This window comes from Halyomorpha halys, unplaced genomic scaffold, assembly GCF_000696795.3.
Source record: "Halyomorpha halys isolate HHAL.00 unplaced genomic scaffold, Hhal_1.1 Scaffold533.1, whole genome shotgun sequence".
In the NCBI taxonomy this organism is placed as follows: Eukaryota; Metazoa; Arthropoda; class Insecta; order Hemiptera; family Pentatomidae; genus Halyomorpha; species Halyomorpha halys.
This window is the reverse complement of record NW_027108067.1, coordinates 306,300-328,518: the sequence shown is the minus strand read 5'-3', so window position 1 is coordinate 328,518 and position 22,219 is coordinate 306,300. Positions and strand designations below refer to the sequence as shown.

Here is a 22,219-nt window from a genome sequence, read left to right as displayed (position 1 = left end):
AAAAAAAATAGAGCTCAAATAACTTTTATTTTGTCCAAATTTCTAAGTTAGGGTGGTGGAAGAGAGCTTAGCTGAATTTTCTTTGATCTTTGATAGAACGCTGAATGTGATCTAAATTCCAAAAGGCAATTGACTGGTTTGGAAATCATACGAACTACATAATATTCTACTATGTTAAAAGTCATGGGCATGCTCTGAGGGGGCAGCTGTCCTCCCCTCCCTCTCCCCTGGGAGTGAAAAATATTAATTATCTAATAAAAAAAAATTTTTCAAGCAAATATTAAATGTAATAACTAATACAATGCTAAAATTATATATAATGTTCCTAAAATTTTCGTTTCATTTTCCTTTTCTATGCTGAAATGTTACAACCTGATTGATTATGACTTACCCCCCTGATATACTATGGATCCCATAACCTACCTTCAAATGCCCTTTAGGCAAAAAAGGACATTTATGTTTATTATGTATACTCATGTTTTTGTTTGAAATAATAAAATTAATAGAAGGGTAAGAACAATAATTTACGTAAGACTAAAAAAAAAATTAATTTGATGGGAAAAATCTAATGAGAAATAATTGATTTTGTTTCATATTTTCTTTAAAAAATAAATAATTTCTCAACAGTTGCTACCTTGGCATAATAGGAAGGCTTGAAGCCTACTTAAAAATTATTTTGAATGTAGATTAATCAAAGGCTGCTAAACATTAAAGATTTTATTACTCTAAATTTTGATTTGATAATTATTTTTCTTACATAGGAATACCAGATTATGGTATTGATACTTATCTTAAAGAAATTGGATATATCATGAGTTATATTTACTTATAATTTCAAATAACTTTCAATTAAAACTATCGATATATTAATTCAATTCTCGTGTTAACTGAAAGTCTGGGTAGATATTGATGTTATACGTCTGTTCGTTAACACTCGACATTCCCTCTAAGGTCGGTGGTTAAGTAACTCATGGTGGTGGTAATGAGATTTTGAAGTTTAAGAGCATAATTATCCCCAGATAAAAAGGCGGATATTAAAAGGTAATGGCCTTATTGGCGCGACAGATCGTGAAGGTCCAAGGCCTCACGCCGATGTACTTAGGAAATACATCGCGCGTTGCGTGACGTGGTTTTCGTGGGGTGGGTTCGTCACTCCCAAGCCAATTTTTTTTTTAGTACCAACCATTGTCTAACGAACATCACAAATACCCGGGAGGAGGCTGCGAGTGAGTATTGTATAATTATATGCTTGAAAAAAACCCGGATGGGCCGGGGACTCGAACCCGCAGCAAGCCTTAGCTTCGGGTTGGCAGTCAGGCGCGTTACCACGCTGCTACAGTCACCCCTTCTTGTTGTTTTAATGTGTCCGTTTTATATGAGTTCTGCTAAAATATTTGGAGGTAGAGTAACTTACTTTTGAAACAGCATGATGAAAACAATTGCCGATAAGACACTTGCATCAGATGGAATACTCTAGTATCACCAAATTGAGATTTTATTTTTAGAACTACCCCAGTAAGTCAGTGAGGTACATAGATGTTACAGACAAGTACAGTCCGGTTTTATTTAATAAATTGGACGTTATCTAAAGATATTACTTTAGCAGCACCTCTACTATCTGTTGGTCCACACCATAACTACTTAGAATTACGTGAACTTTTACGGACCAATATGACGCGACCTATTAGCTAAGACGTGAACTTCTATATCAGACAAACGTATATTGATATATAGTAAATACTTTAATTTTACACATGTAACAATCATGTTATATATTTTAATATTCCTAAATGCATCATTTGAATCAATAAATATTACAATAGAATCTTCTGATCCACTAAAAGCTAACATCTTATATACAGCATCTCTAGATGGCGTTTTTAAGCTCAGAGGTACCACCCAGCACAAACTTGGCCAAACCAAGTCAATCCGCCTCACGAATTCACCTCCTATAAGGGCAGTGAGTAATATAGGCATTAGTGGATCAGTATATTCGACCGATATTTGTGTGCAAATTTAGTTTTGTTGTTATACCATTCTGCCGTCTCTGGATCTCTACTTCATACTTCCAGAACCCTCTGTTCTTATGCCAGGATTTACAGCGAATATCTGTAGAATGGTCTATCCTTTCAACCATAAACGAATACCTAACTGAGGGAAGTATCTGTTCTTGCTAGGACCTAAAGCGAATACCTATAGGACTTACCATCCCCCTACATAACCGTAAGCGAATACCTTACGAAGTGGAATTTCCATTCTGCGGGGATTTACCGCGAATACCAGCAAAACTCGTCATTATTCCTGTCAATTCACTTCCCATCCAGGATACCTTCCATTTTTATTGAACATGCATTGTCGAGGCCTTCTGATGTAGAGTAACTCACCTTTCAAATTGGTCCTAGAACTAATTATACACAATACCTCGACAGAACCATTGACTAGGGTTCCTATCTGTCCATGTTGACTGGGGGTCTCCTGTAGATTATCCATTAGTTAAACTACTTCAAAGTTACTCCATTCTACGGTAATCTTTGAAATAGGTCCAATAATGTAAAATTTTAAAAATGTGATTTTTTTTTAGTCGTATCACCATCAAAGTAAAGCAGCGGTACGGTTTTTATGGAAAACAGAAAATAATTATGAAAACTAATAAGTTATTTATGTATTCTTGCATTTACAAATTAGTTTGTTTGTTTATTAATTATTATAATTATGATCGCTTTGAAACAGCTTTTTTCATGTTGTAAATTTACTGAGAATATTCCCAGAATTGTTCTTAAGTACTTAAAAGGGTGGTCGTTGTGGTTGACCTGTTATTGGTTTTCGGGATTTAGTGATAATACTGGAAAGGTTATTTTACCGATAAGTGACTAAAGGGGATGAGAAATGTTGCGCGCAAGTAATTATTTAACTTTTTCTCCTCGAAATTTGCATCCCCAATTAAATAGAGAATATTCTCTTTATTTAATGACCAACTATATTCCAAATTTCAAAGAAATTCTTTATAGTTTGTAACAAGCCACGCCTTAAAATATTTTGAAATGGACCTGGCTTCCAGTTCCATAGATTCTGTGAAACTTGAGAACTCGGATGAATTTCTGTTTAGTGAGGATGAAGATGATATTCCCAGGTCAGTTATTTATCATTCATACATTTAATGTATGAAATGTATCATTGAATGTAGTAATACCACTTTGTTTAGATGTGGTGTTTCTCTTAATGAACTTAAAACCAAAATAAAAACGGAATACTCATCAAATAAAGAAGAGGAAGACAATAATGATAGAAGCAAAGAGGATGAAAATGATAGTATTCCTTTAACACCCAAAAAAGAAATAGAAGATGAAGAAGATTTGGAGGTGTGTTGTTTATCATATATTATTTTTGCTATTTATGAAATTTATTGCTTTGTTAAAGGAATTTTAGGATAGTTCTTGTAATGGATTGAACTCCTTATATTTATGCTTTCTTTAGTGGTCAGCATTTCAATTTGCTGAATTAAATTGTCATTTGTGGATAGGTTGATTTTAGCTTAAATGTTGGATTGACTGTTAATTTTTATTAGAAATTATCACTGTCTTTTTGTACTAGTTGTTAGTTAAATTTTATGATAATTCATTTTTCACACTTCTAGACTTTAATTAGGATAAACAATTTTATTCATATCACTTTAAATAAATAGTTACAGAGATCTGATTAAGTAAGTTGCCATAGTACGGTTTTGTTTTGGTTTTTATTTTGTTCCTTTTGTCATGATTTCTTAATGGTTTGTTTTTCCTTGAATCTTACTTACTATTTACATTCATGAATTATTTTTATTGATAATGTATCCACAAGATTTCTGTTATTTAGTTGTCATGTTTATATTTCTGTTGTGTTATGACTATTATTATGTTTTGACTGTGATCAATTTTTTACTGATTATAATTCGCATTCTACACTTTTTATATTTACGTAGCTCTATTTCCTATGAATTAAACAAGAACTTTTTATTTGTTGATATTGAAAATTATTGTACTCATGTATTAAAATCTGGCTAGATTAAACATCTCTAAGCATCCAGCACTTACCTCGTGCCATACATCACTCATCTGATATGAATTTAAATGACTGACAAATTATGTTATGTTACTTATCAATCATAGTCTACAGTGTTATTATGTAAATAACTTTGGAACATTAATTCTAATTTTTAGTACTTTCATTCTCAAATAAACCAATGGGAAATGTGTATTTAATTCAAATTAATTTGGATTTTGACATAAAAAGTTTTCAAATAAAGTCCAAGGATTATCTGAGTTCTTATATCATGTTGTACAAACAAAATTTGGATTGATATTGTCAGACGTTAGCCATGATCATACTCAGAAATTGGGTGGTTCGCATAAATATGCTTTAAATTTTTTGTCACTATGACTTATTTGACAATAAACAAACAAAAAGGTAGATAGAATAGAAATAAATAATAATGGGTGTACTCGGTAACAACATGCATAGAATAGTTTTTTAATGAATATATACTAGTTGCTTCAACCATCTCCCTTTGTCTTCCCTCCTGTCCTACACCAAGGTTGTTTATGCCGTGAACTTGAAAACGGAGTACATTATTTTAGTCCCTAGTTTTTTTTTCTTAGTATTTATACTATGTGTTTTTGATATACCTTAATACATTATAAAGTGCTAATTTATGATCTATAAGAAAAGAGCTGAAAAAAGGCTTATAAGAAAACAGAAATGCAAGTTTTATCAAAATCTGCCAAAGTTGTTTTGCAGTGCTATCAATCCTCCCTCTTCTCCTTAGAGTGAAATTTACCCATGAGAAACCAATAGGTGCCATTAAGAAAACTACTGATGAAATACTACTTCCTTTAGAGGAATGCTGATTTGCTGTGAAGAAAGTATTAGTTAGATTAAAAGATGTTCATGTTCATGCATTAAAATAAGTCGACTCATTTTTAATTGTTTACAAAGAGAATATTGATTATGGATTAAAATAAATATATATTTGTAAATAGTTTCTCTTTAGAAATATTTTTTACATATAAAATGGTAGAGAGGTTTAAGTGTTTAGTTTCTACAATTACTGGAAAAAAACAAATTGATAAAATAAGAGCAAGGTTAAAGGTGGTAAATATTTATTTTGAAATTGCTTAGCCTCACACCTTCTCTCCAGAAACTTAAAAGTTGGAAATTTCAGAACTATTATCCTATTCTAGTGGATGAAAAACATGGCCATTTACACTTAGGGAAGAACAACACCTTAAAGTTTTTGTAAATAAAGTATTACATAAAATATTCAAGAATTTGGAAATCTACATGATGTGGAATTGAGGGAATTGCATGCGGTAAATATAATTCAGGATATATCATTGTGTCGAATACGATGGATATATAAGGTTGTAGGGGTTAGTAATGAATGGATCTCTGAAATGTTAATAAACACTGACCTGATGGGTAGACGTCCGAGAGTTAGATCAAAGTGTAGGTGGGAAGATTGAGTCAAGACTGTTGTGGTAGATTTGGATTTTAACGGATGTATGCAGAGAACAACTGATGGTATTGACATCGAAACTTGCGTTTGCTAAGCCTATATTATTATTATTAGAAATATTTTATAGCCTTTTTTTTATTTTATATATCTAAAAACGTGTTGGTCTGACTATTTAGCTTTAGAGGGTTGTGAGTGGGCCTCTACTGCTCAAACTAACATATTTGCCTCTTAACATAATTAGTAATATTCAAGCCTCTTTTTATGTAAGGCTCTAAACTGAACTGGTATTTCAAATATTAAGCCTGGGGATAAATGAGACAGTTGGAGATCTGATAGTTCTGACCAGGCTGTCTCAGGATTACTTTAAAATTGAATATGAGGTTGCTTTACTCATAACTGCTCCCTGAACCCTTCGAGAGGTCAGTTGGACTGATTTATATTAATTATTACTCACCTCGACTTCTTAAGCTAGGGTAACAAAGCTTTTGTTATATTTTCTCAATGTTCTTATAATAATGAATTGAGTATTTTTAATTTTCTCTGATCTATTGATGTACTTTGTTAGCTTTTATTATTATTTTTTACCAAAAAAAAATTCAATTATTTAATTTGAATCTCATGACTTCCTCATTTCCTCCAACAAGTTCCAAGCCTCTAACAAATATTAAATATTTAAAAGACTTCTATTTTTCTTAATATACATAACCATTATTTAAAATTTAGTAACCTTTATTTGAATGATGAAAGTAATGTAACAGAATATGAGTTACAAAATTTTGTAATGATGAAAATAAAAAATAATGTATTTTACGTTTCTTAAAGTTCTTTTCAAATTATGATAATAATAATAAATTACTATATTTATGTCTGTTTAATTTTAAATTGTTTTTTATTTTATTGATTTATGTGTATTGATATGACTTGATGTACTTTGATGGTACATTCTAACTGGATTCTAATTCAGTTGATTTTCTAGATTAAACTAGGTAGCTTGTGATGTTAAATATTGGGATGGAAGTAATACAAAAGAGACCATATTTGTAAGAAGATTAAAAAGTGTTTAGAAGAAATTTCTCGTCTTTGGAAACATTTACCTGGATATCAACTATTGAGTTTGTACGATATGATCTTTGTTAAAGTGAATTTAGAGGCTGCTATTGGTAGTATAATCGTGATTAATTTAAATAATAAAGATGTTTTGCTCAGTTATGCGAGTACATTAAATAAAAGGTATGTTTTAAGCTCATTTCATAGTCAACTTTATTGGCTGGTTGCCAGGTGTTTGTTTTTTTAGGAGTGATTCCGTGAAAGTTATTTTGATGGTCCAAGATAAAAAGTGATCATACTTATTTTGAATACAAATTTCTATCTTAAAGTTTATGAGATACTGCCTTCTTACTTCATATCTCTAAAGAAGTTGTGTTTAAATCTGTGAGGATTAGATTAATCTAGAGAAGAGTTCGAAACCAGTTTTATGTATATTTCGCTATTGAATATTTTTTTAACTTTCATTGTTTAAACGAAGATTCTGATCTCTTATATACAAACTTTATAATATATATTTTGTTATTATAAGTATTGCTCTTTAAACTATAGTCTAAGAACTAAATAGTAAGTTAACAGCTTTTATATTTGCAACTACTTGTAGGTAGAACTCAAAGTCAGCCGCTTCTTAGAAAATCCTGATGTTGATGTTAAGAGAACTCGTAAAAGAAAAGGGAAAAAAAAGTCAACAAAATCAGCTTGTAAATTTAAGTGTAATCAGTAAGTTTGTTATTTTTTTAATAAAATTTTATTATATCACAAATTTTTTGCGTGCTAATTTAGTTTAATATCTGTCTGTAATTAAATCCATTTGATGGGCATAACAACTTTTTGGGCTTTTAACAGTTTGGTACCTAGATGGTTCCATATCAATTTTATCAAATGCTATCCATGTTTTTGCTTACTTATGCACAAACCTATTTTCCTTAGTACGCCTCTGTTTAAAAAAGTGGCTTGTTGCATAAATTTTATTCTCAAACGACAAATCAAACCTTGAAATGTAGGTAATTATATAGAAATGTTGTGGAAGCCCTACGGACCTATCTACATAGCATAATTTTTTTTTAATTCTAATAAAAATTAATAATGGAAGATCGTTGATTTAGCATAAGCAATATAGAAAAGAAAGATGGTGCGGGTGCGTTCAAAAGAACTCAAAGAGTAATTCAACTATTGAAATTATTGTGAGCCAATTGTTTGCTCCACTGTGCAGGGCTTCGTTAGGGCCTTCTGAATGACAGAGAGCTAAAAAATCAATTTTAGCTTTCCATCATTCAGAAAGCCCTATAAAGTGAGGCAAAACATTGGCTCACAATAAATAGTTTAATTACTATTTGAGTTCTTTAGACTGCACCTGGATCATCTTCCTTTTAAATAAATTAATAATTCAAATCCTGAGCTTAATTTTGAAGTTTTGACTATTTTTTAAAAATTAAAATAATCCTGGCTTGAGTTTCTCTAGATTATTAGCCTATACAAGAAAGTCATCCGGTAAAGAAGTAGTTTGAAATGGCTACTGACATTTGACTCTATTATAATCAAAATTTTGGTGAGTTTATTATCTAAAGTTTGTCTAATAAAATATATAAACCAGACCTCACTGAACCATTTAGAACCAGATATATAAAATTTAATGTTAAGGAAATTTTTTCTTTATTTTAAACTATTGTTTCTTCTTTATTAAGGCATAAAATATGAAAGGTATTTATATTGGTTAGAAGAGCTGACAGTCTTTTTAACAGTTATAGTAACATTAGATGTGGATAAAATGGTAAAGAGTTGTGATTTTTTGTTTTCCACAAACATGGGACATCAGCAGAAATTGAATATCCAAAAATTTCTAATTTTTTGTCTATACTGAAAACTCACACGAGGAGAAGATGGTTGGGGGTGCAGTCAAAATATAACACAAATAAGTTACATCAACTTATTTGTGTTTTATTCTGACCACACCACCAATCATCTTTTCCTCGTATGGGTCATCCGGGGTCAACTATCTCTCATAATTATAATATATGAAAACTCTTTTTTAAGGGTTTCATAAGAGGCTAAAAACAAATTGAGTTGATTTTTGCTTAAAAACAAAAAAAATTGTTGATCTGGAACTATTACTAGAAGTATGTTGTGGTAATTGTAATATTTTATACATTTAAATCATTCAATACAGCAATAGAACATCTAAGAGAACATCATTTGAAGTAGAGTAAATTTGCTAAAATGTAAGCCCTTATAGAGCTATTTACGTTCCATAGTTCTCGAGACATAGCTTTTTAAAAAGCAGCATTTCATAAGAATGTTCTGCAGAACGTACTGAAAGATCAGTTGTTAGTGAATTTATTTTGAAAAATCTATATTTCAAAAACCAGTCGACGTACAGATCTATATTAGCACTCAAATTAAAGCCAGTTTAATGGGCTACAAAGTAGTACATGATGTTTATCTTCGTAGGAATAGTAGTTTTTATGATATTTGCTAAAATAAATTGATTTATAGTTGTTCGGACAAATTTTCATTTGCCACTTTTTTATTCATATGCGAATATCAACAACATTCTTTTGTTTTTATTCAACATGAATAAAGTAATCTATTGGTATATAATAGTAATAAAATATATGTAGTCAAAAGACGGAATATGATAATATAAAAAAATTTCTAAAATTATATAAACACTTTTTTCTCAGCTCCTAAGGCAAATTCGTTAGAACCCTTGTACACTTATATAATATTTTTTGACTTGGTATCACCAAAAAAAGTTTCTTTGACATCAATTATCCCACATCCATAGGGCCTCTACTTGTTGGACAATATTGTAGAGTGAACACTGAATTTCATCTATATATTGGCTATCTAAGGGAAATATTTAACAATGATATTAGCAGGTGTACTGTATAAACCAAATTAATAATAGTGGAAGATTATTGATTGACCGTGTGTAAAGATGAAAGGAATATGGTCCGGGTGCGGTCAAAAAAACTCTAATAGTAGAAATTCACTATTTTAATGAGCCAACGTTTCACCCCACGTTGCAGGGCTTCTTCAGGGCTAAAAAAGATACAAACACATAGTTACGTAAGGAAAACAAAAACATAAGTGTAAAATAACAGGGGTATAAAATGTAAAAAAGTAAGATATAATAAGAAAAATTAAAGGTAGTAAATAGTAAATGTAAAGGGTAATAGTAACAATTAGATAAGAAAAGAAATATTAAAGAAAATACAATAAAGAGATGTAAAAAGAAAAAAGAATACAAATCAAATGATAAGACAGAATGATTCCTATTTTGACGGCAGTCAAAACAAAAATGACCGTTGGTAATGGGAGGAGTGGGGACGACAGTTGTGCCACAATAACGAAAATAATTTGTAAAGTAAACATGATAGAACAGTATTTAAATTAGGTGAAAAATAAATGGAAATATACATTAAATACATACATTAAAACAGATAGAGAAACAAAGGAAAAGTAAAGTATAAAATAATGGGATACAATGTGTGTATGTAATTAAGAAACAAAATATACCAATTCAAATTAATAATAATATTAACCCTGTCAGTAGGCTTAATGTTTATTAGTTAACAAATAAAATTGCTTTACTATAATCTAGGTATCACTTTTTGTTTTTAGATTATTACTTAGAATATTATTTTTATTTTCTGAATTTTGTTAATATTTTATTCATCCATAATTTAGTATAAGTATCACTGTAAGTCAGTTTATCATCAATTCATTTTATCATTTATCGCTTGAAAATCATTTTAAAATATTCTTGTTTTTATCTGATTTAGCTATTTCAATTTTTTTTTGTGCTTATCTCATATGTTATCTGAAGGTGCAGTGCATTGTTCCGTTACAAATCAACTTTGTCCTACCATGCAAAATCTGGCTGTGGGCGTGGTCTTCTTTCCAGCCAGGGAGGTGTCGTCAAATCCTCTGGATCTGCCACCTGTCATATTTGTGGACGACGGTTATCCTCGCGTACTAGTTTGATGGTTCACCTTAGGATTCATACAGGTAATATTATGTTGTGTTATCTCATAAACTTCTTTAACAATTTTAAAATTTACGAATGGATAATACTAACTACAATTTAAAAAGTAACACAAACTGTATCGTGTGAAAAACTAATTAGGTATTAGTTGTTACAATCATTCCATTATATACTTATAATTTCGGTCTAATATTACATCATGGGTCTATGAAAATATAATTGAGTTCATATTTAGCTGTTCTGCTTATTGTTTTGTTTTTCTATTTTTAGTTCTGCTGAACGTGGGAAAGTAATAAAAATAATATATTTATGAATGCTTTACAGTTCAACATTGCATGTTTCTAGAAAAGTTTCTCGCATCGTACTTTGAACTATGGTTTCACAGTTTTCCTAAAAGGGTTATTGCTTGAAAGAGCATCCCACTTAAAAGAAGATACGCTGTGATGTGGTGACTGAGCAAGACTGACCATCATACGCAATTTTTGATTTTATATCTTGTATTTTGAAAATAACAAAGTAATAATGTCCATTAGAAAGTTACAATATTTATTACTGAATAAATTTATTTTGTTACGCTTCACAATTTTTTTTTTAAGTTCTGTTACTATTTGTTTTTGTTAATGTTTAATTGTAAATATATTTTTTACTTATAGTTATAACTACTAGCTTTCATCCCTAAAAATAAAAAAAATATTTTACTCCTTTTTTACAGAGATAGTAGCCTAGGTGTTAGTGTCATATTAATAAATGCATATGCATTAGGTGAAAGGCCTTTCAAGTGTGGTGAATGTGGTCAAGCGTTTACTCAAAATGCTCACCTAAAAGATCACACTGCAAGATTGCACTCAGAAGGGGAAATATTTCTTTGTCGTATCTGCAATAAAACTTTTCCTAACCGAGGGAGGCTGAGGGAGCATTCTACTGAACATGAAAGTCTGCGTGGTTTTCAGTGCCAGGTATGTTTTACATATACTCTTTAAGTTTTATTTGTTAGTTATAATTAACATTTATAAATGAAAATATTATCAGGCAAAAAAAAAAAAAATATTGGGTGGTTAAGGGTGGCTCACTCCATTTCAAATGCTCCAGTGTCCAGTACTGCTTGCTCAGAAAAAAATTGTACTATGTAGGTCCATTCCTGGATGCTTAGTCAATTAAAAAAAAAGTTATTGAATCCAGTTTTCAAATGGCAGCCATTTTTAGAGTGCGGTTTTGTAAATTAATCAACACTAGATTGTCCTTGGCCTTTAAAATAACCTGTATTGTGTTGAGGACATTCTGTTTTACCAATTAGATCCATTTATGTATACCTAATATATTATTAATAATATTGCCAAAGTTATAAAAGAAAATGAACCAAATTAAATTTTCGATACATCATTTCATTTCCAGAAGTTTTAGAGTTGATTCAAAAGTCTGAAATTATTAATGGAATTTGAGGTCTTTAATGTGTAGAATTTTCAAATGGTCCTCCAACAGAGATATTGTAGCTGAATAGTTTGGATACTGTTATTATTATTGAGTAGTACTTTTGAGTCCCTTAGTTCAATTGTTTTTAAATTCAGCCGCGGTTAAGGTATTATGTAACATATTATTAACAAATTATCAATTATTCCAGTTTGATCTATTTTTATTTTTCACGTGTTTGCAATTATTTTTAGGAATGCAGTAAAAGGTTTCCAACTGAGGAAAGGCTTGAATCCCATAAGCGTGCTGGGCACGAAAGCAAACCGCAGTCGTGTCCTCTCTGTGGAGCATCTTGTGAATCACGCGTCGCTCTCAAATCTCATCTTGCTACACACTCTCCACCCCTTCGCTGCCCGCTTTGCGATCAGTCGTTTCCGAGTTTGTCCTCATGGAGACAACATGTTACTAGGCAGCACAGGTGAACAACCAAGCTACAGTTATATATGTTTATAGAGCTATTTGTTTATTATAGAATTGTTATCGCCATCTAGAAATTATTGTTTTCTATTTAAGTGTATATTTATACTATAACTTCAAAATGAAAGAACAAATGCATTTCAGGTTGCTTTTTTATTGTATATTCTCAACCTTAACCTTGTCATGCCCTTACTGTTGTATGTATTTTTCCCTGGAAAAATTTTTATTATTAAATAAAATAGTAAATTCATGTTTGGAAGATATTTATACCTCTAAAATCCCATTTACAATTGGACTAAATATTTTTTAATTGTATGAATAATTCTTCTATAACTTTTTGATCGTTTTAGTTTCGTGGTCTATTTCATGTTTCTTCCTTTATAGTCACCAGTTATGACAAGACCTAAGTCTTATTTTAATTTTATTATACAAAGTGATATTTTTGTATTGGAAAAATACTTTCTAATGACCAAAAAGAAAAAATCATCAAACAATTCTTTTCAAAAACTTTTTTCGATTGCAACAAGTGCTACCATAGTAACGGAAGATAATTTCCATCTCTTCCAACTGCTGCAGACTTTTCAATGAATAAAAAATTCATTATTCAAACTTCTTCAATTATAGTTAAAACTATGAGATGGAATGTAGTCCTGCAATAGAGGACTACAAAAGGAGTTTTAACACAAAAATTTAGTCTTAACAAATTCATAAAAATTTACTCTGGTTTAATTTAACATAATAGAATGTATTTGAATTATTCATGATTTCCTACCATAAAATGAGGTTGTGGTAGCCGACAATGTGAAGGTTTCACCTTAGCAATCTCGAGGCAGTAGTGCCTCAACTGGCTGGGTTAAAATTTATTTTGTGAAGAACCCAAAGAGTGAATCTTGGCCTTCCTACTCTGACTAGAATAAATAGGTAACTTATAGGATTACAACCTGGTATGCTGAAAGTGACCATATATTGAAAAATGAAATGTTTTCAAGAAAAATCAAAATTAAAAAGTTTTTATTTTTGTACTTCAAGAAATCACCCTAGGTGGGAAAGTTAAAAATTTCATAATCAGCACCGTTAGAAACATAAGGGAATTTTCAGAACCACTCCAAAATATTCCACCAAGATCCCTTTTTTGTCTCCCATTTGACGGGACTGGACCGTAGGATTTAGAGTGGATGCTCTTAAACACTGCCCAGTGTATTGTAGTGTACAATTGTTTAAAATTGTAATGTACAAATTTACTTCTGTTGAATTTGATATAATTTGATTTTTTTTAAATGCATGGCTTTTATATCATGGAAGAAAAACCCCAATTTTTGCATAGTTTATTTATATTTCCAAAATAATAATAAAAATGAGGTGGCTAATGTTCATGTTCAAGATCCTCAAAAGTAGCAGAATATATCAAAACTTTCTAGTGAAAACTTCCAATGCCTTAAAATATGGTTCCCAACCAGTAGTCTGAGGCACAAGGGTTAGGCAGCTGGTATTTTATGAGAAATTATTGTTAAAACTCTTTAAATGTTACTTTAACTGGTGTTTTAGTGTTAGCTGAAGGCTTTTAATTGCTAAATATTTTATACAAGTGCCTCAGAATGCACTTTTAAGCACATTACATTTATATTGTGGAATAATATTGACAATCAGCTCAGTAAATATCCAAACTTGTGAGGCCTTCCCTGACACGAAGAAACGACTCAATCTGATTTACTTTGATGTGAAACTTCTTTACCGATGTTCTACAACTCAAGAAAAAAAATTAATTTTATTTCAAATTAAATAAATTGATTTCGTCTTGCAAGATAAAATGTAAGTGCAAGTGGAGGTGACAAAACTCAGGAGAGTAGGAGCTTACAGTAGTTTAACTATCCCGGTGGTGTTGGTCCGATTGAGTTAGATCCTATCCTCATTCTCTCCTATTACAATATAAAAAATTTTCCTGCTAGGATTAACTTTGGAAGTCGCTGATCTAATTCTAATGAGTGTTATTTTGAAACTAATATGTTCTGCCTAATATATATGCTGTGTGAGAGGGTACGCATAATCATTATTAAATAAGTTTTAATACATTATTTGATTTCTAAATGTTTCACTTCTGTCAGCTAGTCCCAAGGCTGCCACAATTAATTTTTTTTATTTAAAAAAATTCAGAAATTTTCTATGGTATCATGAAATGAAGAAAAAAAAAATGATTTTTCAGCCCAACCTAAAAGATTTCTCATGTGTCAAAGTTTTTTTTTCTCTCGTATTCTGCATAAATCCTTTATCCTTTAAATTTATAATGACTGCTAATGTTGTAGGGTTTGAGAATTCTTTATCTACCTATCTTCCACCGAAGTGTCTTGTAAGATTTATAATATGCTATATATGTAGCAACTCAATATATTTGGGTAGCAACTTTTATTTTCAAATAATAATGAATTTAATCTAATATAATAATGGTAAATTAAATAGTAATTTAACCTTTGGTTATGTTTAGATGAAATGGCTTGTATCAGTGCAAGTATGAAGGTGATTTAACTTAATATATTGTATCATATTTTAACAAATTTAATATTAGATTCTCATTTTATCAGTAAAGATATACCTATGTTTATAAGCAAACTGGCAACATGGTGTATTGATGTAAGTATGTGTGTCTGTATTCAATTACTTTTTTAGTTTTGAACAACAATCTAATAGCTGATTACTCTGTCATCGTAGAAAACAATGCATATATGTACAATAAAACTTTTTTATAGTGCTCTCATTTTCTGACAGTTTTCTGACTTTAATTGTATTTTTCTTCAGTCCTAGTCCCAATTGATTGATTGGTTGTATTGCCATGAAGCATTATTCATTCTAACGATGTTTTTACATTTGTAAAGTTTTATTTTATTTTTTTAATTTGTTTTTTCACATTTTGCTTTTTAAATCGGTTTATGGCCTTTAGAAAAAAAAAAGTGTGGTTTACTTTATTAGGGGACCATTATTATTTATGTGCATTTTTTTTATATTAACTTTAAAAATTCTTTTTAGTAGTTTTTGATGATATCCCGGTAAGAGCATTCTACTTGTTATAGTAATTTTTATAAGGAACGTTATAGCAAAGTTTTACTTTGTTTATGTATAAATAAAGGTAATGTTGGGAAAAAGTTTTAGAAAAAAGTCATATTTGGATAAATTTACATTGAAGGAAGAAAAAAATCAAGATAATTGTGTAACCAATATTGTATTTAGTTAAAAATAGTCCCCAATTTTTTTTTTTGAGGTGGTATGATAAAAATATAATAACTATTGTAGTGTTTTCTATATATTAAAAATGTATATGAACATGCCTTATATAACATAAACCTAAAATTGACATTTAGTATGTTCTGTTGTTTTTTTTTGTTTTTTTTGCACTAAGCAATCTATCATTAATGATAAAAACTGAAGAGGCTAGTTTATCTTGAGAAATTTGTTCCCATTGTTTTAGGACTTTGAGAAAATATTGTTTCCTTTCATTTCTTTTCCTATTAAGCAATTCTCACAAATGTTGGCAAGATAATTAATTTATTTTCCCATTCAAATAAAGTTTAGTATTTTCAAAGTTTCATTAGTCTTTAAAATGTTAAGGGTTTTATTTTCAAATACTTTTTTCTTAAACTAATATTATCATGATATATATTTTTTAATAATTATTAAAGATCAGGTCTGCTCCTTAAGATTTTATCTTGGCAAACAATTGATACAGAATCTTCATCAAAGAATTAAACTACAAGATCGTTTGTTATTACTATTTTAACGTTTACCATGCTAATTGAAAATTTACTTGCTAGACAAAAAACACTATATCAAATTCAATATTCTTTGTCGATTTCTTAAAACTCCTTATTAAGTTGTAAATTATATCGCACTCATAATGATCCTAAATTGTAGATTTTACCTCATTCCACTTTTTTATACTTGCAATAACCTTTTAGTTCATACTTTAATTTCTGAACACGATCTGATCTAAATCTATGCCCTAGTTTGTGAGTATAGGAGTGGTGATGTTTCTGATTTTCAAGATCAAAATGTTATGTACATTTTTCTTGGGAGAAAGTGTGGTCAATACTGTGATCCTCTCACTATGGTGTACAATTTTTATTCAGTATTTTCACCTATAAAATTTTTAAGGTGTCTGAAAATGTCAATTAAAAAAAATTTGTAATTTAGTTAGTATAAAATAGCTTTAGATATATTATACTATATAAAAGTAATATTAGATTATGAAAATATATAAATATTTTCTTAACATATGAAAATTACAAGATAATTGCAAAAATTAGAATTAATACCATAAAATAGTTTTTCCAAACTATCAATTACAATGAACAAACAACTTAACTGAAAGAAATGTATACAGATATTTAAATTAGTATGTTATATATTTTGGTTTGATAATGAACTTATTTTATATCTACTCTGATATAATAATGGTTACTTTAAGTAATAGTTTATACCGAGTTCAGTATTTGTGATTTTCCTTTAAAACTATTTGCTTTACCAACAAGTTTTATATTATTACATTTCAATAAAATTCATTGTGCAAAAAAAAAATCCACTGAGGTGCGTGAATTACACATTGCACATTTTATTTTTGTGTTGCTATGAACATTCGCATTTTAGAGGTTTACAAGGAGGGAATAACAACTGTAAATATTGTTCATGCCTAGAATATAACAGTTTAACAAAAGACAATACAGTTGCCATTTGGAAAGATTGGGTGGTCCCGGCATTTTCGGATTCTTATTTCTTCCTTTATTTATTCATAAAATTCTTTAATATTTTGTATTTATCCAATGTTTATTATTGCTAACTATGAGCAATAATGTTTATTTCTTTTTAAATAAATATTTAATTTCAGTTTCATGCTACTTTTGGTTTTTGAGCTTGACTAATAACTTATCATATTTTGTGAAAATTAGTTATTTGAGCCCAGGGCACCTCAAAACATGTATTTTCATTAAAAACTTAAATTCAAAATTTTTAATGATCTCAATACTTTCCCTTACTCTGTTGTATATATTCCACATATTAGTAAGTGAAAGTAAAAAAAGAGGGTTAGTGTAGCAGTAAATTTTTTTTAATGAAAGTGAAAGATTATTTTTAGATTAATATCAAGCATTAATGACCTGCAGTTCAATATTAATTGCTAAAGGTTTCTGTTTCTTTTGTTTCCAAAAACAAAATGCATTTTCTGTATCATAAGTTGTTTTTATATTTGTAATAATTTTAAACCCTTTCAATTCTTAATCATTTATACCGATTACCATTCAACATTCACAATCTTCTATTTTTGTTTGTGCTTGGGTATACTTTAATGATCCTCTCCCATTGTTATATATTATAAAAATCTATAATTTTTTTTTTCCTACATAATTATATCTTGAATTTTTCAGAGCTTCTAGAAAATGTGGGTATTGCGAAAGAACTTTTTCATCAGATTATGATCTAAGGGTCCATGAGCGATCACATACGGGAGAGCGGCCATTTCCTTGTGAGTTTTGTGGTCGTGCTTTCTCTCGAAAGTCCATTCTTGGAGTACATAGGTATTTATGTATTCATATTTAAATATAAATATTGTTTTATTTTATGACTATACACCATTAAATATTTGGTTTATTAAATATACTGGTATTTAATAGTTGGAAATGGGCACAGATAAAAAGGATTGTTAAAACAACTGCCGGTAATAAGTTATAACTTTGATGAAGAAAGTTATAACTGAAAAAACCGTGCCCGTGTAGGCGACATATTTCCGTGACAACGTATACTCTATGCTAATATTACATAAATATAAATTAAAATCAATCCAATGTTATATATTTGAAATAATAAACCAGTTCACATATTGAATTCAGATATTTATTTTTGCTTGGTTATACATTAATTAATTTTTATACATATGATATAATATCCATATGTTAAACGAAGTCAATTTCCGTTACGGGACACTTTTTCTAACATGGCATCCCGCAAAATGATTTATAAGACGTTGTCACGTCAAAAATGTGGTGCTATGCACACATCACACAACTTTCTCTTCAGATCAGATGTTTCTATTTTTCTGCTTTTGTTATTCATTAAATTAATTAAAATTATATTTTCATAACTTCTTTAATATTTTGTAATTATCCACTTTTTATTATTGCTAACATTAAGAACAGTTTATTTTTTATTATAAACAAAATTAAAGGTAGTTAATATTATTTTGAAAAATCCTCATTTAAACTCTCCCAGACCATATCAATGAGGATACAACCTATCTGACATTAAATTAATCAAATAGTAATTCCGATCTAAATGAAATTGCAATTTCAAAATTTTATGTAGGTTTAGATATTTATAATGAATATATAAATGATATTTATTTTGATTTCTTTATTGTTTGTAAATAATTATTAAGTTTTAACATCTTTCAGAACCTTGCATACGGGACAAAGAGATTTTATTTGTTCTCAATGTGGAATGGCATTTAATAGAAAATCAAAGTTAGATGTTCATATTGCATCTCATCTTCACACTGCTCTCCCTTGCCAGGTATTAGAACTCTATTTCACTTTTTTTTTTCCTGTAAGAAATAATTATTATGAAAAAATAATTTTATATTATTTAAGTCCTCCACTCATATTTATTGAATTACAAAACTAATACCATTAGGCAAATAGTGTTCCTGACACCAGGTCTTGGTAAATGTATGAAATATACTTTTGTATTGGGGCATTCTTAGGATAAAAAACTACCTTGACAGAACCATGCCTTTTTTTAAAGTATAAGCTGGTATTTACTAAAATTATGCTTGTCAATTATCTTGTGGTAACCGTATTAAAGTTAAGGTAAACATACTAGAAGAGAATTTTTGAATAAATTAATATGTCCTATTTGGATAATTTATTGATACTTTCTGAAAATTAATTAAATTAAATTGTTGTTATATAATAATAAAGGCTTAGCGAACCCGAAGGTTCGATGCCGATGCCACCAATCGCAAACCCAAATCAGTCTCGATGCAATCCTCTCACCAACACTTCAGTCCTTCCCTCAGACGTTTACCTATTGGTTTAGTGTTTATTTAATTTTAGGGATCTGTTTTTTACCAAGCCCTATAGTCTTCATACCCATCTTACTTGCTATAATGCTATTACCTGAATTATATGTAATGCAGTTCCCCCGATTCGGCATTGTATAGCCTTCTAAATTTTCAGCTAACTCTGAATGTTTTATGTAATACTTTATTTTCAAGAAACTTACGGTGTTGTTCTTCCATTAGTGTATGAGGTCATGTTTCACATCCATTAAGAACAGTAGGAAGGATAATAGTTAGTATTATGATAATATGAGGTAATAATTAGTAATAGGAAATGCAAACTTTTATATTTCTGGACAGAAGGTGCGAGCTAAAAAATTGCAAAATCCAAAAATAACAATCGTTTCCCACCTTTAGCCTCGCTTTTATATACCATAGAACCTAAATAGTTATCTTATTTAGAATTGGGATATGTTTCTATTGATTATTTATTTTAAAAATAAAATTTGTTGTTGGTGATTGTTTGAAACTATTTTCATGATGATTCCTTATTTAAAGTAGACACTTTCTGTATTTTAGGTATGTAATAAAACTTTTAAATGTAAAGCTTATTTGACGTCTCATATGAAGACTCATGGAAGGCAGGAGGAAGTAGGAAATGTTATTTGCCATAATTGTGGTAGGGCATTCGGTTCGAAGCGAGGCTTGCTTCACCACCAGGCAACCCAACATCCATTGCCTATCAAAGAGGAGTTCTTTCAAGCAACTTTATTTAATTCATTTATTAAGCAGGAGCCATATGTGTTACCAGAAGAAACTTCTTATTTAAATATTAAACAAGAGCCTGTTGGTAAGTATCTTGATTTCAAACAATCACATTATTTAGGCAATAGTGTGAGTTAGAACAGTGTTGTCACCCAAAGCTTGTATGCAACAATGGGGGTTTGTAATTGCCCTACGGATGGGAAAGATTTAACTTTAACTTTAATTTAACAAAAAACTCAAGTTCTACTTCTGGGATGAAAGGTTAATTTTGACTAGTCACAAAATTACTATGATATAAAATTTTAGTGATTGAATGAAGGGGAAAAGGACTAGGTTAGTGTTGTCATTAGAAAATTTTTCTGAAATGAGAGGTTTTCTATTTTGATATTCATGTAAATTGAGTATACCAAATGTCTTTGAATAGTATTTCTGCCACATGTACGTGAAAAAAAAAATATCTTTCTTTGTTCTCGGATCCTCACTTGATTAATTTATTCTTAAAAATCTGCCCAAACACAAACCAGTTCAGAAGCTTCAACAACAAAATTAAACATTGTGCATTATTGTGTGAATTAATTTCTACTTCATTTTGAATGATTTACTATTTTTTAAAAATTAATTTACTGTAATATTTTTAGTACCTTGATATCCTTTATGCAAAAAAAAAAAATATAAAAGGGTACGGTCAAAAGAACATACATAGTAATCTAATTATTTATTATGAACCAACATTTTGCTCCACTTTGCAGGGCTTTATTAGCACTAAAAAAGATACAAACATCCAAAATAATGTAACAAAGTAGAAGATATGTAACATGGAATAATAGTAAAAAATTAAGATGTACAGTGAAAAGTATAAATAAACAAGTATCACAAAAAGGTATTAAACAATTAATAAAAATATAAATAATAACAAATAAAAAAATAGATAAAAAGAAATATAAAAAATACAGTACACACTAAAAGATGGAAAATAAGAATAAAATAAAGGTAAAGAAAAAAAAGAAAATGATTAACAAAATTAGGACACCTACTTACTGAATGGAGGTAAGCACAAGAATAAGCTGAAGGCAGATGCAAAAAAACAACAGAATAGAGGAGTGGGGGAATTTTCGGTTGACAAATACGTTACACTTAAACACAAAAAGATATAAAATAACGTAGAAGTAATGATAGTATTAGTAAATATTAAATATAGGCTGACACCCAACGATGATATACATAATAAGGGGGAGAAATATGTATTTTAACCGCACCCAGATGGAAGATGCAGTCAATCAATGATCTTCCAAAAATAATAATAACTGTTTAGATAATTTATGTAATTATTTTTTGTTTTCTTTTAAAAATATTGTTTTATATTGGTATAAATTATCATTTATACCATATACCATATTTACCATTATTAAAAAGAATTTAAAGATTAGCATAACAATGAACTTATATATCGCTACTTTTCTTTAATTGTGGCAGATCCTATAATTATAATTTTTTTAGTTCTTATTTATTTCCATTAATTGTGCCATTGATCGGGGTTTGGGAAAGTGTGTATGATGGCCTCAGGAGAGAAAGTAATCCCAGTCTGTGGTACTATCTTTCAACTAAGACTAATTCAGAATAAAATCAAAACGTTTTTTTATATATATTTCACTACTTTAAAACAATGTGATATTGTTATGTTTAAATGATTTAATCACCATCTTTATATTTATTGTCATTAATGAATTATGTATTATCCAAAAGTCATTTTAAAAATTTATTGATTTTTAATGTTTTAATACATTATTCACAGTTTTTGTCCTTAAATGTATGTCTTCATAAATAATTCTGGTTCAGAAGGGAATCCCTATCTAGCTGGCAGAGTACTGATTTTAAGTTATTTGATTTATTTACCTGAAATACTATTAATATGGCATTGAAATTTTCATTTCTAATGTTAAAAGAGGCTAAAATTTTAACATTATCAAAATTTATGAAAAAGGAACCCCCTAAAAAATATATTATATATGTATAT

At 29.4% G+C, this 22,219-nt stretch overlaps 1 protein-coding gene across 1 annotated transcript in view; it reads left to right on the top strand.

Moving 5' to 3' along the window:
- Positions 1-2,810: 2,810 nt before the first annotated feature.
- Positions 2,811-22,219, top strand: part of LOC106684003 (zinc finger protein draculin) — a 23,981-nt gene continuing 4,572 nt past the window's right edge. Inside the window, exons 1-9 of the mRNA XM_014425814.3 lie at positions 2,811-3,130; positions 3,203-3,359; positions 7,140-7,255; positions 10,365-10,546; positions 11,286-11,479; positions 12,185-12,408; positions 17,813-17,962; positions 18,836-18,953; positions 20,020-20,290. Of these exons, the coding sequence (XP_014281300.1) occupies positions 3,042-3,130; positions 3,203-3,359; positions 7,140-7,255; positions 10,365-10,546; positions 11,286-11,479; positions 12,185-12,408; positions 17,813-17,962; positions 18,836-18,953; positions 20,020-20,290 (1,501 nt within the window). The 5' untranslated portion in view covers positions 2,811-3,041. The remainder of the gene's footprint in view (positions 3,131-3,202; positions 3,360-7,139; positions 7,256-10,364; positions 10,547-11,285; positions 11,480-12,184; positions 12,409-17,812; positions 17,963-18,835; positions 18,954-20,019; positions 20,291-22,219) is intronic.